General features: G+C 42.0%; 1 protein-coding gene across 1 annotated transcript in view; it reads left to right on the top strand.

Annotated features, from left to right (window-relative positions):
* The first annotated feature begins 252 nt into the window (after positions 1-252).
* ABHD12B (abhydrolase domain containing 12B) overlaps positions 253-23184 on the top strand; it is a 29441-nt gene continuing 6509 nt past the window's right edge. Inside the window, exons 1-9 of the mRNA XM_032179829.2 lie at positions 253-478; positions 6150-6277; positions 6939-7041; positions 8654-8773; positions 9806-9836; positions 13822-13867; positions 13974-14103; positions 14870-14907; positions 16958-17037. Coding sequence (XP_032035720.1) covers positions 375-478; positions 6150-6277; positions 6939-7041; positions 8654-8773; positions 9806-9836; positions 13822-13867; positions 13974-14103; positions 14870-14907; positions 16958-17037 — 780 coding nt within the window. The 5' untranslated portion in view covers positions 253-374. The remainder of the gene's footprint in view (positions 479-6149; positions 6278-6938; positions 7042-8653; positions 8774-9805; positions 9837-13821; positions 13868-13973; positions 14104-14869; positions 14908-16957; positions 17038-23184) is intronic.

Raw genomic sequence — 23184 nt, 5'->3', positions numbered from 1 at the left:
TATATTCTTCATGAAAATCAAAAGCTGTGGCTGTCAAACTTTTGTGTTAGTAGTACCATGGTGAAAACATATTTTACTGCGTTGTGCGCGCCTCACACCCGCACACACACACAGAAGTATAACGGAAATCAATTTAAAATAAAATGTTGCATAGCTAGCTACAAGCGTAGGACATCTCTGTGTGTGTGTGCGGCCGCGAACAGCCTGACCCGGGCGGAGCGCACCCTCGGGCCGCGTCTCCCCCGCCGTACCAGCCTGCTTGACCGCGCGGAGGAGGAGGGCGGGCGCGATGCCGCCGGGGCGGGAAGGTCGCGGGCGGCTGCTCAGGGCTGCAGCTCCCGCGGCGGTGGCGGCGGCTTGGGACACGGCGCGGGATGGACGCGCAGGACTGCCAGGCGGCTGCGACGCCCGAGTCGCCCGGGCCCCCAACCTGTGGCTGCGTGGCCGCCTGGTGGGACATGGTCGACCGCAACCTGCGGTGAGTACCGCCAGGTCCACCCCTGGCCGGGCCCCGACGGCTCAGGTAGCGCGGGGATGGGGCAGGGGGCCAGGGCGAGGCCGAGGCCGTAATCTCCTCTGCTGGCCCGGGCCCAAGGCCCAGCATTGTGGCTCCCGGGGGACCTCGGCGGCCCCCTGCGAACTCTAGGGCTCTTTGGTTGCCCTTGGTATCCTCAGCCTCAGTCCCAACCTGGACCAGCGAGACTCTCAGGTTTGGCATTTCAGGAAGTTACAACTTTTGGGGGCTTCCGAAATGCAGATGCCAGGGAGATGGTTGAATTCCTATACCAATCTCTATTATCTGACCATTTTGCTAACATACAAGATGGATCTGAATGACATTAGTAATAGTGACAATAGTAATATATGTTGTAATCTTGGACAGGGTCCTCTTAGGTCAAGGGCCTATCTGTGTAGGTGGAAAAGAATCAGAAAATCCCTGCCTAGCTCCCTGAGTGTGAACTCCCTGGCATGTATTTAAAGAACACACCTCCAGTATGCTAAAGATGTACATAGTGTGTTGAAACCATCACTTGGCATTACCTGTGCCAAGTTCTTATGTTGTTTAAATCTGAAATAAATCAGTGGGTGTTTTGTTTTTTTTTCTGTTTTCTTCCTCCCATTGACCCTCAGTTTAAACAGTAATCTTAAATTACCTGAATCCACCAGCAACATATTGCCAGTGTTGTTTGCACTGAAGCCAGGTATTGGTTGGAGATCCTGGACCCAGGACACGTGGGTATTTCATTTAGTTTTGTTGGTGTGGGAAGGTTTGGCATTTTTACTTCCCTCTTTCTATTCCTTTTGTTTAATTTGTGCTGATTAGAAAATAGCCAAAAATTACATCCAGACACAGGAGACCTCACTTTGGAGTGCCCAGAGTGATGATGACAAACAGGGATCTTTTCTCTCTCTCTCTTTTTTTTTTTTTTTTGAGACAACGGTTTCACTCTGTTGCCCAGGCTGGAGTGCAGTGGCACAATCTCGGCTCATTCCCAAGGCTCAAGCGATCCTCCCTCCTCAGCCTCCCCAGTAGGTGGGACTACAGGCGCCCACCACCACACTGAGCTAATTTTTGTATGTTGTGTAGATACGGGTTTTCACTACATTGCCTAGGTTGGTCTCAAACTCCTGGAGCTCACAGGTTCCATGTGCCTTGGCACCCCAAAGTGTTGGGATTACAGGTGTGAGCCACTGCACCTGGCCTCTTTTCTCTTCTATTCCTTTTTATTCTCATTGCAGACCGCAGAGTGCTGGCAGCTCTGCAGGGGCCCAGTCACCTAGAACCCATGCCTTCCAGCTCTGGGTTGGATCTGAACACCTGGCAGAATGTCCTGATTGCACTTGTCAAACTGCATATTAACAGGACTTCTCTCCCAGATGTGGTGATTCTGGGAACATTGACATCTAATGTTTCTCGCTTTGATGATCTCTGTGGAATTGATGGCTGATTATTTAACATTTATTTGGCAGTAAAGGGCATTTATTAGGCAGAGAATCAAAGTTGCACTTCACACTCATAGAGAATAACCCACTTTGTTGATAATGGAGTGGGAGATGGGGAGTTGGGGACCATCTATTACTTGCCTTACTGATTAGTGAAAAAAGTCTCAAGAGATACTTCCTGAAAGAATAAAATACTAGCGTATGTCTTCATCTGAGCAGAAGACTATTGGCTACCATAAGATGTGCTGAGGCTGAGGTCCAGACCCATTTCCACTATCCCAAGTCCTCTTTGATTCTTGGAGCCGGCTTCATTTAGGTGAGCAAACCTTCATGGAGGGCTTGCCATGCCCCTGGCCCTGATCATGGCACTGGAACTAGTGGGATGTGTTATGAGACCCAAGAACATTTCATCATATGATTTTTTCAGTGGCTATTTTTTAATGCCTTGGGAATCTAGTTTTTTATTTTACAAAAATTTTTATTGAATCCAGTTGCTGCTTAAGGTGAGTGGGCCAAGAAGAGTAAGTCTCCACCTTACAACTGGTTTTCTTTAAATTAGAAAAATGAGGCCAGGCATTGTGGCTCACACCTGTAATCCCAGCACTTTGGGCAGCCAAGGCGGGCAGATCATTAGGTCAGGAGATCGAGACCGTCCTGGCTAACACAGTGAAACCCTGTCTCTACTAAAAACACAAAAAATTAGCCAGGCATGGCGGCACACGCCTGTAGTCCCAGCTACTCCGGAGGCTGAGGCAGGAGAATTGCTTGAACCTGGGAGGCGGAGGTTGGAGTGAGCCGAGATCACACCACTGCACTCCAGCCTGGGTGACAGAGCGAGACTCCGTCTCAAAAAATTAAAAAAAAAAAAGAAAAATGGAAAACGTGCTCCAGAAGGAAGTTGGGGGAAACCAAAGGTTTATTTTCCTCCTCATTTCCCCCATTCCACCCCAAGTCATTACAATCCTAGGTAGTGCTCAGAAAATGTGCAGGAGTGGGCTGATAAATGTGTTCGTTCTTTCCACAGCGTTGGTTCTTTATTATCTATTGGACACTATTCTAGTCTTGGTCACACAGCAGTAAGTAAAACAGACAAAATCCTTGCTCTGTGGAGCACACATTGATTCATTTGCAATTGTAAGTAAAAAAAAGAAAATGAAGTCCTTCCTCTTTCCTCCGAAGCTACCAATAAATGTTGCTTCCTTCTCCCTTACAAAATAAATGCACTTTCTTTCTATTTTCAACCTATGCATCAATAAATATTTACTGAGCTCAGCCCTGGGCTAGGCAGAGGGAAATGTAAAGGAAGCATTCTATGCCATGTTGTTCTTGTTGTCTGTGGCCTGATAGAGTGGAGAAGACAGGGCTAATAATGGGAAAGCCATCAGAGAACAATTCAAGGCCAGCCGAGGCCCCATTATTATTTGTGGGAGGAAAGACAAGAGAGGAGAGGTCACCATGGAATGATCTCTCCAGGAGACTTTGACAAAAAACAGATACTTCCATGGGTGTGAAGGAAGAGGGGATTTGGTTGGGAGGGTGTCTCCTGGTGCTTGGTGAAAAACACATGTCGACTGAGTCAATTGGCAATAGGTTGAAGGTACCTGTCTTAATATTTGAAATAGTAAATGTACTTAGATTTGGGCTTCCCAAAGTTGGTTTGCAGAAACCTCTGGGCATGAGTGATTCACCTTGTAGCAGCTCAGACTCCACCAGCTTTCACCAGTAAGAATCATCCAGTTAGGTTCTGAGTCCCCTGTGGGACGCTGTGCGGTTACAGCTGCAGCTGATCAAAGGGCAAGTGAAAGAACAACAAAGCACCGAGGTGGCCGTTTGATGTGGCTGGCCGTTAGCGGGGATTGGGCTGAAACTGCATCCTCCGCTCAAATAAGGTCTATTAGCCACTGGTGACTTTTGATCCCCTACTGATCTAGGGGAAGTCAAATTGACAACCCCTTAGTTAAAAGAAGCTGCTTTGCATTATTGATGCTCTGAAGATCTGGTCACTCTGTTCTCTTCCCGCAGTGCATCTCAGAGAAGTGCCTCCAGCTATTTGAGAGAAGGATTGTGTATGAATTATTCCTTAAAAACAGACACGCATTTCCCTCTACTGCCTCTGCTTCCCAAGCAGACCTTCAAAACATAACTTAGCGGGAGACTACCCTGCCTATCTTCAAAAGACAGCTTAGGGGGAGACTAACAGGCAGGGTGGAGGTGAGTGAGGGGAGCTTAGAGGGAGGCCAGCAGGAGCCAGCGGCTGGAAGGAGGCACAGTTCAGCCTTGGGTTCAGTTCTGTCCATTTGGGCTTGATCTGTGGCTCAAAGTGGCTTCTCTGGGTTTTGATTTCTTGTCTCTAAAATCAGAACAACAATGTCCTCTCCTTCCTGCCGCCTTCATGGCAGGGGTGGGGAGGTGCTATTTTAAAGGATTATGAAACAATCATTTTCAGTTCTTTCTTGCTGATTTTATGAGTAGGCAATTGCCAGTGTATGATGTTTTCAAAAATCTATCCATTACCCTTAGCCCACATATCTTTTCCACTTCTTGCAGAACTGCTGGAAATTCATCAGAGATTCATTAACTTCTCTCTTCATGCCTCTTCCAAACACATATAAGTGCTCTGATTTTTAAGTCATTAACACTTTAGGGGGAATTAATTTTTTTAGAGGTCTTTCTTTGATGACTTTGTTATCAGAGGGCTCCTGAGAATACAGGAGCAGGAAGGAGGAAAGAAGAAAGGACAGGACACTGCTGAGAGGGCTAAGGTGCAGAAGGAGATCTTAAAACAAGATTGTCTATGGGCAGAATTTTGCCAGAGGCCAGCCTTGCTCCTGGGGTTCATTTCTGTTTACATGGATGTCACCAAGACTGTGACATCCTGGAGATCATTATAAGACTATGGGATCAGACAGACCTGGGTATGTGTGGCTCTGCCATTCATTCACTTGTGACCTTGGAAAGATTACTTAACTTTCCAGTCTCATTTGCAAAGCAAAGGTAATAATTATCTTCCAAAAATGCCTCTGGTCTAGCATAGAAATCAGGGCAGGGGAGACAATTTATCAAAAATGGTTTCTAGCCCCTCAACCTTACCATTTGATTATATTAAACAGTTTTAACAATGACCTCTTACAACATGGAAAGGGACTTAATGGATAAAGTGGGCAAAAACTGGAAGCAGGAGGTGATGACATTGACCTCCTGTATCCCTCATCTCTCTAAGATCCTCACAAGAGAGGTGGCTTGAGGCAGAGGTGTCCTTAGTGACCCCTCATGGACAAATTGTCACTTGTGTGCTGACAGCTCCTGACTGGGTGGTTTGTGTCACAGGGAACAATAGCGTAGGCAAGATGTGCATGTGCCCATCCCACTCCCTGACCAGGCTCCAGCCCTGTGCCTCATGGGTCCGTCTCTTCCAGGGCTTTCATCTCAGAAGTGGGGTCTTCTAACACTGGCTCATTTCTTCCTAAGATGCAGCCAGAATATAGAGGATCTAAGGATTATTCCCTCACTGCCTGAGACTAATGATAAGAATAGCTAACACATATAGTGCAGAATTGTGATATAATTAAAAACTGCAGCAACTGTTAAACTGTCTGAATCCTGTTTATTGGTGACTTTGGGGTCCAGCCTCAGCCTTCTATGGGGCTACAGTAAGGGACCAAACCTGGCTGTGGTGCGAACATTTCCCTTCCCCTCCTGTCTCTGCCATGTTCTGGCTTTTTCAGCTACTGGTTGGGGCCCTGCCTTATTACTCTCCTTATCTGGTTTCCCCTTAGTCCCAGTCTTGACTTGCCCTGTAGATAATTCCATGTCATTGTGTAAAAGATTTTGCTTAAATGCCAACTGACCTGGAATTCCCAGTGTTAGTCTCTGAAATTTGGGGGCAGATCACCTGAGGTCAGGAGTTCGAGACCAGACTGGCCAACGTGGTGAAACCCTGTCTCTACTAAAAATACAAAAATTAGCCAGGGATGATGGCGGGTGCCTGTAATGCCAGCTACTCGGGAGGCTCAGGCAGGCGAATTGCTTGAACCTGGGAGGCAGAGGTTGCAGTGAGCTGAGAACACGCCATTGCACTCCAGCCTGGGCAACAAGAGCAAAACTCTGTCCAAAAAAGAAAAAAAAAGAAGAAAGAAAAAGAAAAAAACAAACCAAGACAGACGGATTAACTTCGAAAACCTTGTGTGTTTCCCAATATCTTGCAGATCTTTTCCACACTCCTGTTCAATGCTCAGAAGAAAAATTGCTGCTCTGTATGACAGCTTTACTAGTAAATCCTTAGAAGAACATGTTTTCCCTCCTCTGATAGACATGCTAATTTATTTTAATTTTTGTAAGTATGGACCTTCCATAAATTTGCCTATATAATTTTTCCCAGATAAAGACCTCACTACCCTTAAAGTTGTGACGTAGTGAAAAGACATGTCAGCTGTAAAATTGTGGCTAGACTGAAATGGTCTGAAACTTATTTAATATTGACTTTGAAGTCTAGCAAGAATCCTTGCAAACTGTTGGGAGTAAAGAGAGATGCATGGCCTTGTGGGTGGGGGTTCCATTCACAGTTCTAGTTCTTACCTGCTCGCTTCCTGGTGTGTGTGAATTCTGGACATTTCTTGCCTTTTGGCTGATGATTAGGTTTCACCGAAGTAGCAGAATACTTCTTATTTTCTTCTAGGCCTTTTTACCTTCTTAGGGGAATGGTCTCCGCTGCTTTTAAAAAGCTGGAGACAAGGATAAGGATTGAATAACTCTGTTTCTCTATTATGAGCCATCACACTGATGCTATTTTTAAATCTAGCTTTTAGATTTTTGTTTTTTGCCTCTCTTCTGCAGGCTAGTCCTAGCTGATAAAATAAAATACTCTGCTAGGAGTTTAGTGTAGTAGCTTGCAACTTAGAAGCCTGTAAACCTATGTAGGCTAATTCCTTTCTTTGATTGTGATTAGAAGGCATGGAATTTGATTCTTGAAGTTGATAATGATTTTTACTTTCCAGTCAAAGCCCCATTTCTTGTGGATTTAAAGAAACCAGAGTTAAAGATTCCTCACACAGTGAACTTCTACCTGAGAGTTGAACCTGGGGTGATGCTAGGGATCTGGTGAGTGCACGGATGGGATACTGGGTTGCTTGATGGGGCAGGTGTTCCTGTTAGGATGCAGAGGAGCAGTGCTGTGTTACCTGCCCATGGAGAGGTCGGTGCTCCTGGAGGTACCTGGAGGCTGTTTCCTACACCTTCCTCTTCTGTTGATTTGCTTGATTTTACTTTCTAAGAATTTTGCTTTGGAGTATAGACTTTCAGGTGTTGCCCTTGGCTTCTGGCTTCACCCATCCCTTCTGCCTTATTCCATACCACCCTTGCCTTCATGCCCTCAACTCCGGACACACTGCCCTTCCCCAGGACATGCTCTGCCCTCAAGGCTTCCTTCTATTTCTCAGCTCTCTGCCTTCCCTCTTCTTGCCTTGCTAACTGTCTGCTCATCTATTGGATCTTACTTTAGTTGGTAATTTTCAGGAAAGCCTTTCCTCACTGCCCATTTTAGGTATATGCTGTCATGGCCACCGTGCTTGTCCCTTTTGACAATTATTCCCATTGTCATGAAATAAATGTTTGTGTGATGATTTGGTTAATATTTGTTTTCCTTATAAGACTATAGCTTCAGCAGGTGATAGACTTTTTTGGTGGGTTTTCATTGCTTAGCACAATGTTTGGCACATAAAGGGCATTCAGTAAATATGTCAGATGAGATCATGAACATTCTATTGTCTTACAATGCTAACCTTAACATTTATTCCGTTTAGTTGTAATACTCATTATTGGCTGCCAAGTTTCCAGTGACCTTTTTCTATTTCATCTCCCTGAGTTCAAACCTTTGATCATAAAATGTTTAGGAACCAACCCATAACTTCTTCCTCCTCTGCAGGGTACTGTTCACCCAATAGTGTTGGAATTTAGAAATCTTTTTGTTCTTTGCTTTTGCCCCACTGGTCCTTGGTTTGGTGAGTCAGCTATTTCATCAAGATCAGCTCATCCAGGAGGCAGCAGTGCCTATATTCTGAGTACAGAGGACCTGGGGATGATGGCAGACTTTCTGCCCTTAAATGATGGAGAGGACAGAAGATTTGTCACCCTTAGCCAGTTCTCCACATCCCATGGTGACATGTCACATGGCAGTGTTTGCATTTGCAGCATTCACTGGTTTAACGAAGTGGAGAAACTGGAACTCACACATATGTTTAAAATCACAAGGTTACTTGGTTTCTGGAGCAAAATAGTTTAGTGTTTTAGTTCTTTTCTCTTACATAAGCTGGTTTCTCTTTCAATTATTTCCTACTTGTCTCTTCAGCCGAACTCATGGCAGATGGTAAATATCTATTATCTTTTATTTGTTTCCCTTTTTAAAAAACCAATTTCAATGGGCTGTACCTAAGAACTGCAATCTTGGAAAATTAACAGGTGCAGAAGTCAGAAGAACTAAAATAGTAAGTCGTTAAAAGGCATTGTCTCTGTGCATGGGGACATGGGGTAGGGGAGTAGTGGTTCTCATCATAAGACATTTTGTGGTGTTAGATTTTTATTTTTGCCATGTGCATATATTACTCAGATAAAAAATTAAAAAAATATATATATATATCATAAGAAGAGTTTCAGCCTTTGGAGAGGATGGAGAATTCCTCTTGCTACATTTGTTTAAACCTCCCTTGCTCTTCAGGCACACAGTCCCCAGCTGCCGGGGGGAAGATGCCAAGGGGAAGGACCGTTGCTGGTATGAAGCAGCCCTTTGCGATGGGAACCCAATTATTGTTTATCTTCATGGCAGTGCAGAACACAGGTCAGTGGCTCTGCTTACATATTTTTTTTCAAGAGATTGAGAGCATTTCAGCCCCATGGAGGAATGAGGAAGGACAGGGCTCTGTTTTTAACTCTGTAGGCATGCCTTCACATATTTCTTTTCCTTTGTTGAAATCTGAGGGTGTTCTGGCAATAAGCTTCACTTAAAAAGATTATTCTATATGTAGAATAATGTGGATCCCTAACTGAGAAGGAGAAAAGAATAACTCTTCCAAAAGTTGGATGTTGATTTCAAAGAAAGTGATGATTCCTTTGCTCCCTAAGAGTGTCTGAAATGATGGATTGAACCCATGAATGACAGGAAAGGGAATAGGCACGGATTATGGGGGAAAGGAAGAGCCATTTCCAGATCAGAGATTTTTCAGAACACTACAGTGGAGAGTCCTTTATTTAGCTTTAGTGTTATTAGCCGAAAATAAGACTCCTTAAGATAGGTCACATGGAATTCTGACCACAGGTACTGGGGACCGTCTGACTAATTCTAGAACATTCATGCCTCGGCCCATTCTCTGTAGTCCCAACCTCACTTTGTAACAAAGGACGTCTCCCAGGAGTCTGGCTCCCCTTTGTTGTGCTGTCGGAGCCTTTTTGGGCCTGTGTAATTATGTGGGGTGATGATCATCAGCTGTGACTGTGCCCCTTCAGCTTGGGGCAGGGGCGATGTGCCTCGGAAACCCACCGATCTCCTCCATCTTGGGAGGAGCACCTGCCTGTACTCCCTTCCTCCCTGTCTTTTTCTGGCAGGTGACTCGCCTTTCTCAAGACTCGCATTTTCTCAAGGGGCTTTTTTGATGTGTCCATTTTAGAGTCACATTTACTGAAATTTCCTGTGAAACCCAGCATTTTTTTTTTTTTTTTTGCATTTCCCCTTCTCCTAGTTATTTATTCCTCCAACCTGAAAGAGAAAGCCGTGAGATCAGATACCAGCAGCATGAGAGTGATTTTTATTGAATTTGCTATCATCATTCCTAATTCTTGCTTTTTTTTTTTTTTTTTTTAACTTCCTTCACAGGGCAGCTTCTCACAGACTGAAGCTGGTAAAGGTATGTCTGAAGAGGCCTCAAAGCACCGATTTCGTAGGTCTGTTTAATATGTCATAAGATTGTCCTCAGGTCCTCAGCGTGGTTGTCTTTTGAGAGGTCTCCAGGGTTCTGATCAGGGTGGGTTGTGGTGTCTGGGGCTCAAAGTCCCACCGGTGGACTTCTGCTCCTACACTCATCAAAACAGAACCGAGCGTGTCTAGGTCCCAAAGTACCTTCGTGAACTTAATAACCTCATTGCCAAATGGAGGTGAAGACATTTTTATTTGCTTTCTCTGAGGGCTGGGGGATGGGTTGAGAGAGTTTTTGTTGTTGTTGTTGTTGTTGTTGCTGTTGTTGTTGTTTTTTGAGATTCTGTCGCCCAGGCTGGAGTGCAGTGGCGCGATCTCCACTTACTGCAACCTCCACCTCCCGGGCTCAAGCAATTCTCCTGCCTCAGCCTCCTGAGTAGCTGGGATTACAGGCACCAACCACCATGCCCGGCTAATTTTGTATTTTTTAGTAGAGACAGGGTTTCACCATGTTGGCCAGGCTGTTCTCGAACTCGTGATCTCAGGTGATCCACCCACCTCCGCCTCCCAAAGTGCTGGGATTACAGGCGCGAGCCACCTCACCCAGCTGACATTTTTATTTGCTTTCTCTGAGGGCTGGGGGATGGGTTGAGAGAGTATTATTAAGGTGCAAAGTGGTCACTTCTTTTAAAAGAACCAACCTTTTTAGTTTCTAGTGGTTATAGGCTAAAGACACAGAATGTCTGGTTTTTTTTTTTTTTTTTTTTGAGACAGAGTCTTGTTCTGTTGCTCAGGCTGGAGTGCAGTGGTGCCATCTCGGCTCACTGCAAGCTTCGCCTCCTCGGTTCATGCCATTCTCCTGCCTCAGCCTCCCAGGTAGCTGGGATTACAGGCGCCCGCCACCACGCCCGGCTAATTTTGTTTTTGTATTTTTAGTAGAGACGGGGTTCCACCATGTTAGCCAGGATGGTCTCGATCTCCTGACCTCGTGGTCTGCCTGCCTTGGCCTCCGAAAGTGCTGGGATTACAGGTATGAGCCACCACACCCGGCCAGAATATCTGCTTTTAAAAGTCATTCAAGGCTGGGGGCAGTGGTTCACGCCTGCAATACCAACACTTTGGGAGGCTGAGACCAGGAGTTCAAGACGGGGGTCTCAACTTAATGAGACCCTGTCTCTACAAATAATTTTAAAATTAGCCGGATGTGGTGGTACTTGCCTGCAATTCCAGCTACTCAGGAGGCTGAGGTGAGAGGATTGCTTGAGCCTGGGAGTTTGAGGCTGCAATAAGCTAGGATTGTGCCACCACACTGCAGCCTGAACGACAGAGTGAGGAGACCCTGACTCAAAAAAAAAAAAAAAAGTCATTGAAACCCTGGCTTCAGCCCATGTAAGGCTTTGTAGAGTAGCATCATGGCCACACTTGCTCTCCTCACTCCCTGCTGCATGACTGGTTTGTTGGGACAGCCCCTGTGTTTCCAGGTATGCAGAAGATGGCAGGCTTTCCACTTAGCCATATCTGCCTCAGAACTGGTTAAGCAAGCTGCCTGTTTATCCTCTTCCACCCTCTGGTTAGGTAACCTCCACTGCAGGTGGCCGGCTGTTGACCACAGGGACTTGGTCTCTCCTCCCACATGCTGGCTCCCACCTCGGAGTTCTTTCCTGATCAAACAATATTAGTGGGGCCCAGAATCCTGGCCGTACCAGTATCTCCAGTGCTTTCTTCATCCTTCCTCCCCTGTGCAGACAGGAAGCTCCTCTCCTGTCCCCTCCCCTCATCCCCTCATCCCCTCATCACTGCCTTCTCAGAGCCAATGCTTGTGGAGTGGCAGGCGGCTGGGTGCAGTGCTGCCCAGGAGTACCATGTTTATTCATTTTTAGGTTTGCTTTCCCCTCTGCACCCTGCCCTTCGCATTCCCCATGTGGAACGTGGTAAAGCTAATGTCCATGAGAATGTGTGTGCTTTTCCCCTCCCACTCAGAGCTGTCTCAATGTTCCCAGAAACGAGAAGAGCTGTAGGTGTGAAATGCAGCCAGGTGATCCTTGTGGTAGTTAGGATGGGTGGGGAAGGAGAGCGGCTAGTATGGCAGGACTTTGCCCCCAGGAAGATTGTGGGCATCAAGTGCGGGCGTCATCATGGCCCAACAGGACCAAACTTCCTCAGCCCTTCCTTTCCTCCTCTGGATAGGTGATTTTTTTAAAACAATAAATTTTCATTGTTAAATTTTCATTCATTCATGTATTCATCACTGCAACAGACTAATACAGCTATTTTCATTTATTTGCATTCCCACCTAGTTTTTATTTCTCCTTATAAAAGGCTTTTGTTACTATGATTGTATCTATATATACTTTTATGTTGTGCTCTTTTACTTCACACTGTTTTATAGACATTCTTCCAGGTTTTCACAGTCATCATAGTTAGCCAGTTTAAAGGCTGTGTCATTCTCCATTATATTTATAAGCAATTGTTTACTTGACTATTCCACTGCTATTGGATATAAGAATTTTTCTCCCTGCATTTGCTTAACTAATATTGTTTCAGAAAACTATAAGCATCTAGATTTTTCTTCTTTCATGTCTTTTTCCTAGAAACGAATTCTTAGGAGTAGGGTTTGTTGCTGTTGTGGTTCTTGGGTTGTATTGCCTAGTGGTCCTTCGACACGTGCTGCAACACACATGCATATTCCTATTTTCCTGGATGCTTAGCCACCATGTGTCTTGGCTAACTTTCTTGGAGGGAATGTAACAGATATGTAAAAGGTATATTTAGCTCCTCGTTATTAGTTTAATTTGTATTTACAAGTTCCTAATGAGGTTTTGCCAACTGGATATAAAATGCAGTGGGAGGAAGCACAGTATCTGGACAGAGGCAGACCCAGGAGTGAATCTCGGTTCTAGTTCTAGCTAGTTGGGTGATCTTAAATAAGTTACTTAAGCTCCGCAAGGCTCAGTTTATCTGTAAAATGGGGATAATGTCTACTTTACAGTACAGTTGTGAGGATTAAATAAAGTTTCCAAAGTGCCTGCACAGTAAAATTTTGTCCTTTTTTATCTCTCTTTTCTTTATCTATGATTGTGTTTCTTCTTTTATTTTTTTGAGACGGAGTCTCTGTCGCCCAGGCGGGAGTGCAGTGGTGTGATCTTGGTTGCTCACTCCAGCCTTAGCCTCCTAGGTTCAAGCGATTCTCCTGCCTCAGCCTCCTGAGTCCTGGGATTACAGGTGTGCAGCACCACACCCAACAATCATTGTATTTCATTTCATGAACAATTATGTTTTCATAGTCTCTCCTTCTTTACCTACTAGAAGCCTGGCAGTGGTCTCATATATTAGGGTGATCTCTTTATTTTTTTTATTTAAATTAACTCTTTATTCATATTTAATATAAATAGCTTCCCCTTTTTGATTGCTTCTACTACAACTCTGTGTAGAGTTCTTATTCTCAAGGAATTTTTAAAAAGAGACATTTATAGACCTAAAGGTGACTATTATTGTTTCTCATTTTTCAGAATAATATTTACATATGTAAATGTTAAATAACTTGGCCAAGGTCACACAGCAGGTAAGTGGCAGAGCCAGCGTGAGACCCCGGGTGTCTGACCCTGCTCAGCCTTCCCGCTCTCCGTCTCTCCCACTGAGTCTTGGCTTCTCAAGTTGGAAGTCAAACACCAGATTTCAAAAATACATCTTTCCCCACCTGTTAAACTTGTGTGTATGCTTTGAACATACAGATACCTAGAGCATCCTAACTTCAGAGAGTTTCTGACATGCAACAAACTTCCTTTTCAATCTTCAACTAATATAAAATAATAGCTGTTTTTCTAGGTTCTGCAGTTAAAAAATAAATACTAATGAACAAGTTAAAAGTACCTTTGAAAGAGCCCTCCTTGTGATGTGATATGGATGGATATAGGGAGGAGAAGCCTTTTCTGTTTACATCTTCTAATTAAACTGATAACAGCTCCTTTGTTACCTAGGTGCTGAGTGATGGTGGCTTTCATGTCTTGTCTGTTGACTACAGAGGTATGTGTTAAGAACGGTGTACAAAGATTTTTCAGTAAGCAGGGGGCCTCTGATGATCCCTCATTTTGAAGGCAGTGATACTGTGTTTGCCTTTTCTTGCTGCCAGGATTTGGGGACTCTACAGGTAAGCCCACAGAGGAGGGACTGACTACGGATGCCGTTCGTGTCTATGAGTGGACCAAGGCAAGAAGTGGCATCACTCCCGTGTGTCTCTGGGGCCACTCTCTGGGCACAGGGTAAGTGAGATCTGCAAATGTGTCCTTAGGCAGGTCCTTGAGGCTTCAGTGTCCTATCAACTAGGATAGGAGTTGATAACAAAGCCAGTAGTGGAAGGAGCACTGAGCCTGAAGACAGGGACTCTTTGCTGATGATTTTCACACTCTAGAAGTGGCTGAAGATCTTGCCATCTTACCATGCTATTTGTAAAACAACAGAAGGTCCCTTCAGCTCTACGGTTATCTATTACATTGAAGTCCAAGTCTTTCTGAGGGTTTTAAAGAAAAGGATCCTTGGCCAGGTGGGGTGGCTCACACCTGTAATTCTAGCACTTTGGGAGGCTGAGGTGGGCCGATCACTTGAGGCCAGGAGTTCGAGACTAGCCTGGCCAACATGGCCAAACCCCGTCTTTACTAAAAATACCAAAAATTAGCTGGGCTTGGTGGTGCGTGCCTGTAATCCCAGCTACTCAGGAAGCTGAGGCAGGAGAATCACTTGAGCCCAGGGAGGTAGAGGTTGCAGTAAGCCGAGATCGTACCACTGCACTCCAGCCTGGGTGACAGAGTGAGGCTCTGTCTCCAAAAAAAAAAAAAAAGAAAGAAAGAAAGTAAATGACTTTTAATGTAGGGCCTGTGGAACCCTTTGAAATAGTGTGCAAATTTTGTTTCTATATGCATTTTTCTAACCAGAGAGCCCAGAGCTTTTATCAGATGCTCATACCAGAAGTTGCATTTTGTACTGTAAAGTTATTGCTTAACATATGTACTAATTTTCATTGCTTTACAGAGTTGCAACAAATGCTGCAAAAGTGCTAGAAGAAAAAGGTAATATAAAATGCTTAAGTGGTATAATTTCCCATCTTCAGATGGGAAAGTAAAAACAGTCAAGAGACTATTGTGTACACTTTGAACATACAGACACCAAAAGCATCCCAACTTTAGATGGTTTCTGGCAGTGCAACAAGCTTTCTTTTTTTTATCTCCCTTTAATGTAAAATAATAGCTGTTTTTTCAGGTTCTGCAGTTAAAAATAAATACGAAGGAACAAGTTAAAATCACCTTTGAAAGAGTCCTCCTTGGCCAAGGTGGTGGCTCACGCCTGTAATCCCAGCACTTTTGGAGGCCGAGGCGGGCGGATCACGAGGTCAGGAGTTCGAGACCAGCCTGGCCAAGATGGTGAAACCCTGTCTCTACTAAAAATACAAAAATTTGCCAGGCACAGTGGTGGCTACCTGTAATCCCAGCTACTTGGGAGGCTGAGGCAGGAGAATTGCTTGAACCCAGGAGGCGGAGGTTGCAGTAAGCCGAGATTGCCACTGCATTCTAGCCTGGGTGACAGAGCAAGAGTCTGTCTCAGAAAAAAAAAAAAAAAGAGTCCTCCTAGTGATATCATATTAATTTAAATTACAGGATAAAAAATACTATGTCATTAAATGATACACAGAACTGGCTTTCTGCAGCCCTTCTTAGTAATATTTATGTCAGGGTTTCTCAAAGTGATCTAACTGTTTGTATCAGAATCTTCGACCCTAGCTGATTTGAAGAATTAGAATCTCTGTGAACAGGGTCAAGTCATTTAAAAAAAATTAAAATTAGAACTTACTCCATATATAGAGATGCTATATAAATGCAAATATTCATTACCCTAATGCTGTACAATTTAAACATTTACATTACAATTATCTGCTTTTGTGTGTGTGTGTTTTGCTCATCATTGTATGGCTACTTTTGATTAAGGGCTACACATGGTTTATGGAAAATCATAGAAATGATTTGAGGCTTGAAGTGATATTATCTTCTTCCAGATATAATTTACTCTTCTCCTGAAAGGCAGTTATGGTAGGGACAGATCACCTTAATCTAATTAGAGATTGAGCTGATCTGAAGCTGGTCTTCAGTCTTTATGATGGCTGGTCTATTTCTAGTTCACATTACTCTTAGACTGTAGTTCTTTGAGATCACAACCAAAAGCCTGAGAAATGTACTAGGGTCCTCTTTTTTGTCAGATCCTGAACTCTAATTTCTGTCATTTGGATTTTGTCAGAATGCTGAAAGCTTTGCCTCATTTCTGATTCTCTCAGCCACCACTATTGCTTTCAACTGAGTTGAGGGAAAAGGCAGCTCAAACTCTCTGGACTTCTCTCTTTTGGTATTGGTTCTGTAGTTTCTCACTGACCAGTAGCCCCCATATCCATTCAAACATATATGTATACATACCTTAACCAACCACATCTTTTCTGTAGTACTTTGCTTTCTTTCTTTTTTTTTCTTTTTGAGGCGGAGTCTTGCTCTGTCGCCAGGCTGGAGTGCAGTGGCGCAATCTCGGCTCACTGCAACCTCTGCCTCCCGGGTTCAAGCGATTCTCCTGCCTCAGCCTCTCGAGTAGCTGGGATTACAGGCTCCCGCCACCACGCCCGGCTGATTTTTGTATTTTTAGTAGAGATGGGGTTTCACCATGTTGGCCAGGATGGTCTCCATCTCCTGACCTCATGATCCGCCCGCCTTGGCCTCCCAAAATGCTGGTATTACAGGTATGAGCCACCGTGCCCGGCCTTGCTTTCTTGTTATCCAAGCCATGATGACCTGGTTGTGTTCTTAGAAGAAGGTAGTGGTTTTCAATTATCATCATGTGCACAGAAACCTCTTGGGGAGGGGAGAGTGGAAGCATGTTAAAATGCACATTCTCAGCCCTCACCCTGGAGAATCTGACTCATAAATATGAGGTGGGTTCCAGGAATTTGCATTATTAATAACCTTCACAAATAATTTTGATGCACATAGCTCATGTACAAGATCTTGAAGACCCCTTATCTAGGAAAGATGGTATTTGAATAGGGGAGTTACTGATTCCTTTCTTTCTTTCTTTCATTTCAAGGATGCCCAGTTGATGCTATTGTCTTGGAAGCTCCATTTACCAACATGTGGGTTGCAAGTATCAATTATCCCTTGTTAAAGGTGAGACTGATTCATCTTTACAAGGGATCAAAATAGGCTATTTTGATACAGTGTAGGCTATTTCTACACATGTATGTTTATTAACAGTCTTCCTTTTCTTAAGTAGTTTTATATGCTTTTAAGTTATTCTAATCTGAGACAGTTTATTAACCAGTTACCACTAAAGGGAACCCATGGCTGTTGGATTTGATATTTCTTTTATTTTCTTCTAACGATATCTGTTTTATAATTTTGTTGTAGATAGACTTGCCTTAAGTTTATTCTTTATTTTTATTTTCTTCTTAAAAGTGAAAACAAACATTTCATACATCATTTTTGAGCCCTATGAATGTCATTCATATATCTTTCATAACTTTATCGTAAGAAAGTTTCTAGAGAATTTAAGAAAGCTGCCAAATACTTTTACACAGTATCCCAGATGAAGACAAACTTTCTAAGAAAATAAGTACAAAGGCCGGGCGTGGTGGCTCCCACCTGTAATCCCAGCACTTTGGGAGGCGGAGGTGGGTGGATCACAAGGTCAAGAGATCGAGACCATCCTGGCCAACATGGTGAAACCCCGTCTCTACTAAAAACACAAAAATTAGCTGGGCATGGTGGCATGCACCTGTAGTCCCAGCTACTCAGGAGGCTGAGGCAGGAGAGTCGCTTGAACCCGGGAGGCAGAGGTTGCAGTGAGCCGAGATCAGGCCACTACACTCCAGCCTGGCGACAGAGCGAGACTTCGTCTCAAAGAAAGAAAAAAAATCTATTGTGTAGACTACCCTAACTTTATAATCTTATTCTATACCTAATGCTCAATTGTTTATAGTTGTACATACGTATAAATGTCAGCAAATGAGAGGTGGGAGAGAGAGAGAGCGAAAGTCTTAGAGGGATACATGGCCTCAATTTAAAAATTATTCTACATTGTTGTTTCGTACTGTAAGACATCTTGGAGTATGTTACTCTAACAACTTTAGGAATTTTTTTGTACAATAAACCATCATAGACAGAATTCCATCATAGACAGAATTTCTGAAACTTGCTTAACTATTTTCAGGGAAAAGTAGCTCACCACTTCCTAGGACAGCGAGTTCGCATAATCACATACTCTTGAAAATGACTTTAATATCTAAATTTAACTAAATATAGGAATCCCCTCTACAATGCAAAATACTGAATGCCGAGTAATTTCAGATATAATAAATAAGATATTTTCAATTGGTTCTAGAAACTGAACATTCATTTTAATATAATATAACCATTAATTGCATATCTATCATATTACTCTAAGTCATTACTAATAAATTCATTAAATTGTAGGTATGTAACATAAGTCAAATGCAATCTTTTTATTTAGTTCATTTTTAAAAATGTTGAAATTTAACGAAATAAGGAAAATACATGATTTAGTGAGCAATTATAAACTGAACACCCACGTAACTATCACCTACATCAAGAAATGAGCATCATCCACACTCTAGAAGTCTTCTGTACATTACTTCCCAATCCAGTAAGCCTTATTTTAGATGTAATCCTTAGTCCTTAGATGGAATTCTTAGATGAATTTTATGGTAATCATATCTATGCATTTATTTATAGTGTTACCACCTGTACATGCATCTCTGAGCAATATTGTTTTGTCTGTGAACTTTATATAAAAGTAAAATTATATAGAATATATTTTATTTTTTCACTCAACATTATATTTGTGGGATTTTATTCATGATGTGTATAGTATAGCTGTAGGTTGGTTTTTTCATTGCTATATACTATTCCATTGTACATACCAAAATTTATTGATCTATTGTGTCGTTTATTTGTATTACTTTCAGTTTGGGGAAATTAACAATATTGTTGTTATGAATGTTCTTGAACCTGTCTTCTGTAAACATGTACAAGAATTTCACCGGGGTATACCCTAGGAGTGGAATTGTGGGGTAATAAGGTATCCATATGGTCAGCTTTAATAATTATAGTGCAAGTTTTCCTAAATGACTTTACCACTTTATTCTCTCACCAATCCTGTATGAGAGCGCCAGTTGTTTCAAATCCTTGCCCTCATATTGATATATCAATATGGTTTTAATTTGCATTTCCCTTGTAACCAGTGAGGTTGGGCAACTTTTAATATGTTTATTAGCCATTTGGATATCATCCCTTGTGAGGTACTTGTTTATGTCTTTTGCCCATTTTTCAGATAGATTGTATTTCTTTTTATTTGTTGAATTTCTTCATAGATGCTGGATATGAGTCATTAGAAAATTATTTGTATTGTAAATATATTGTATTATTTTGTTTTCTCTTTTCACTTTCTTAATGATGTGTCATGATAAAGAGATGTTTCTCTTTGAGGTAGAGTCTCGCTCTGTCCCCCAGGCTGGAGTGCAGTGGCGCTATCTCGGCTCACTGCAAGCTCTGCCTCCCAGGTTCACGCCATTCTCCTGCCTCAGCCTCCTGAGTAGCTGGGACTACAGGCGCCCACCACCATGCCTGGCTAATTTTTCTGTGTTTTTAGTAGAGACGGGGTTTCACTGTGTTAGGCAGGATGATCTCCATCTCCTGACCTCATGATCTGCCCACCTTGGTCTCCCAAAGTGCTGGGATTACAGGCATGAGCCACCGCGCCCGGCTGATAAAGAGAGATTTCTAAATTTAATGTGGACCAATTTACCAATATTTTTCTTTATGGTAACTTTTGTGTCATTTATAATAAAACTCTGCTTACCCAAAGATTATCAAGATACTCTTCTATGTTGTCTTCTGGAAGCTCTATTTTACCTTTTACATGTAAAGCTATGATCCACAGGTTTAGATTTTTGTATGGAGGCAGGGGTCCACATGAATGTCTAATTGGTCTACAGTCATTTATTAAATGGATCTTCCCCACCACTATGCAGTGCTAATGTTTGCATATATCAGTGTCTACATATATAGAGAGAGGTCTGGTGGTAGGTTCTCATTTCTCTCCATTGTCTATCTGTCAATCTTAATATACTATGGTCCTTTAATTACTATAGTTTTATAATATGTCTTGATATCTGGTTGTATAAGTTCCTCAGCTTGGTCTTCTTATTCAAGATTGTCTTGGCTATTCTTAACACTTTGCATTTCAATATACATTTTGAAATACACCTGTCATGTTCTACAGAAAACTTGCTGGGACTTTGGGATTGCATTGGATCTATTTGGGGGACTTGAGATCAATTTGGGGGACTTGGTATCTTTCTAATATTGAGTCTTCAAATTCATGAGTATTGTGTTTTATTTATTATTTATTTATTTAATTTTACATTTATTTCTCATTTAGGTTTTGTTTAGTTTCAGTTTTAGGTCATATTCTCCTAGAAGCAAAGCCTGAGACAGAGATTTGGTGTGTTTGATTTATTGAGGAAATGTTTTTCAGGAAAAAATCCAAAAGGGAATGAGGATAGTAGCACTGGAAAGGGGGAAGAGCAGAACAAGGATGTGACCTTGAGCAAAGTCTAGCTTTGGCCTGATTCAGGCGGGGTGCTAAGCTTTGAGGCAAAGGGCCTGTTGTTTCTGCTGTCCCCTAGGGTAGGCAGTGGAGGAGGGGTGGGAGGATGGCAAAACCTTTTAGGAGTGATGGCTTCTGTCATCTAAGAATAAGGAGAAGCAGCCAACACTCACAGCAGAAGTTAATTAATTTTGTCAGTATTTTCAAAGAACCAACTTTGACTTTGTTCGTCATCTGTGTTATGTGGTTTCTATATTTTTAATTTCTCGTTTTACCTGTATTATTCCCTTTCTCATATGTTCTTTGGATTTAATTTGTTTTTATTTAAAAATTTCTTTAGATAGTACTTAATATCATCTAATAATTTATTTTTACTATTTTTTTTCTAATTTATGTACTAAGGCATACTTCACCTAAATCACACTTCAGCTGCATCCAAAATTTGAAGTGTGTTCTAATTACCATTTAGTTAAAAATATTTTATAATATTATTGTGATTCCTCCTTCACTATATGGATTATTTAGAAGTATGATTCATAACTTCTATGCATTTGGGCAGTTGATTATGATTTTTATTGATTTTTACCTTAATTCTCTCAAGATCCAAGAATAAACTGTGTATGATTTTAGTCTTTAGAAATTTGCTGAGACTCGCTTTATGTACTAATGTATGGTCAATTTTGGCAAATTTTCCATATGCTTGAAAAGAATGTGTTCTGCTGTTTTTCATGCAGTGTTCTATGTAGTTCGATTGAATTGGGATTATTAACCATGCTCAAATTTTGTCTATTGTTACTGATTTTTTTGGACTGCTTGTTTTTTCAGTTACTCAAAGTGGATTATTAAAATACCTCATCATGATTGTGGAATTGTTTATTTCTATTTTAGTACTGTTAATTTTTGTTTTAGTTTTTTTGAGGTTATGTTGTTAGGTACATATGCCTAATAATATTATGATTTAGTTTAGTTTTTTTTTTTTTTTTTTTTTTTGAGATGGAGTTTCACTCTTGTTGCCCAGAATGGAGTGCAGTAGCGTGATCTCATCTCACAGCAACCTCTGCCTCCTGAGTTCAAGCTATTCTCCTGCCCCAGCCTCCCAAGTAGCTGGGATTACAGGCATGTGCCAACACACCGGGTTAATTTTTTGTATTTTTACAAAAATTAACAGGGTTTCACCATGTTGATCAGGCTAGTCTTAAACTCTTGACCTCAGGTGATCCACCTGCCTCAGCCTCCCAAACTGCTGAGATTACAAGCATGAGCCACCATTCCCAGCCTATGATTTAGTTTTCATATCTTCCAGGTGGATTCATCATTTTCATCATAAAATGTCCACCTTTTTTTGATCAATATTGCTTCTTGACTTAAAGTCAACTTTGTCCAATATTTGCATATCTTTATTTTGATTAGTATTTGCATGGTATGTTTTTCTATTACTTGATCTCAACTTTTCTAAATTCTTGCATTTAATATATATCTCTTGTAAGCACCATATAGTAGGGTTTTGATTTCTGACATAATAAACTTTATTAATTGTAGTATTTAGTCTATTTATGTTTTATGTAACCATTATATATTGAGGTTCAAATATGCTTTCTTATGTTCTTTTTTGTGTCATCTGTTCTGTGTTCTTTTGCCTCTAGTTTCTTGCTTTCTTTTGACTTGACAGCTCTGTCTCAAAGAGAAATATGGTGTCAGGCTCACCTCTCTGATAACCCCTTCTGTCTAGGATCTAAATGTCTCCAGATCTCACTGCCTTGGTAGCTCTCTGGCATCTTCAAGAGAGTTTTAAAAAAATATTTTGTCCAATTTCTCTAGTTGTCTTTGGCAAAAGGTTTGGTCTGTAACAATTCGTCTATTACTAGCAGAGGTAAATTTCCCCATTGTTTCAAGTTTGGGATTTAATTTAAAATGTCATAAAATTTAGTTTAATAGGTACTTTAAGGTCTAGAAGTTTAATCGGTACTCTAAGGTCTAGAAGTATAACAGTCCTGTGTATTTCACAGTCTTTAAGAATGATGGCTGTAGTGTCAGACTTGCCAGGTTTGATTCCCAGGATTGTCATTTAATAGCTGTGTAAACTTACTTTTAATGCTTTGACTGCCTCATCTGTAAAATGGGGTAATTATAGTCTATTCAAGATTGCTGTGATAAGTGAATTGATATATGAAACACATCTACAGTTGTGCCTGGCAGAGAGTGAGCCCTCAGTGGATGTCAGCTATTTTTATGCTCAGTAGAATGCTGTAACTGATCATTAGTGAATAAGAAGGTGTAAATGGAGTGAGACATACAGATGTAGTAAAAGGCATGTGTTCTCAACCTCAAGAGGCTTTCTGTTTTGTTGGGGAGACAGGACATAAATAGGAGGTATAAAGTAACAACAGGGATTTCTAAGGGTCTCTTTGGACTCAGTTTTGTTACTCAGAATCAAAAGGCAGCATGATGTTGTGGAAAAGAGCATGGGCTGTGGAGCCACTCAGACTTGGGTTCAAATCTGTCCTTGGCCACATACCCTTTGTGACCTTGGTAAGTTGTTTCTCCCTCTCTAAGTTTTCCCATTTTTTTACCAAGGGGTTGGTGATGACCACTGCACAGGGTTGTTGTGAAGATTGAATTAAGTAAGATAATGTATGTAAAGTATCCAGCTGCTAGTAAGCACTAGACAAATACTTGTTCCTTTCCAT

The sequence above is a fragment of the Hylobates moloch genome, unplaced genomic scaffold, assembly GCF_009828535.3.
Source record: "Hylobates moloch isolate HMO894 unplaced genomic scaffold, HMol_V3 SCAFFOLD_16, whole genome shotgun sequence".
Lineage (NCBI taxonomy): Eukaryota > Metazoa > Chordata > Mammalia > Primates > Hylobatidae > Hylobates > Hylobates moloch.
The sequence above is the reverse complement of the archived record's forward strand: the minus strand, read 5'-3'. Positions and strand labels throughout refer to the sequence as shown.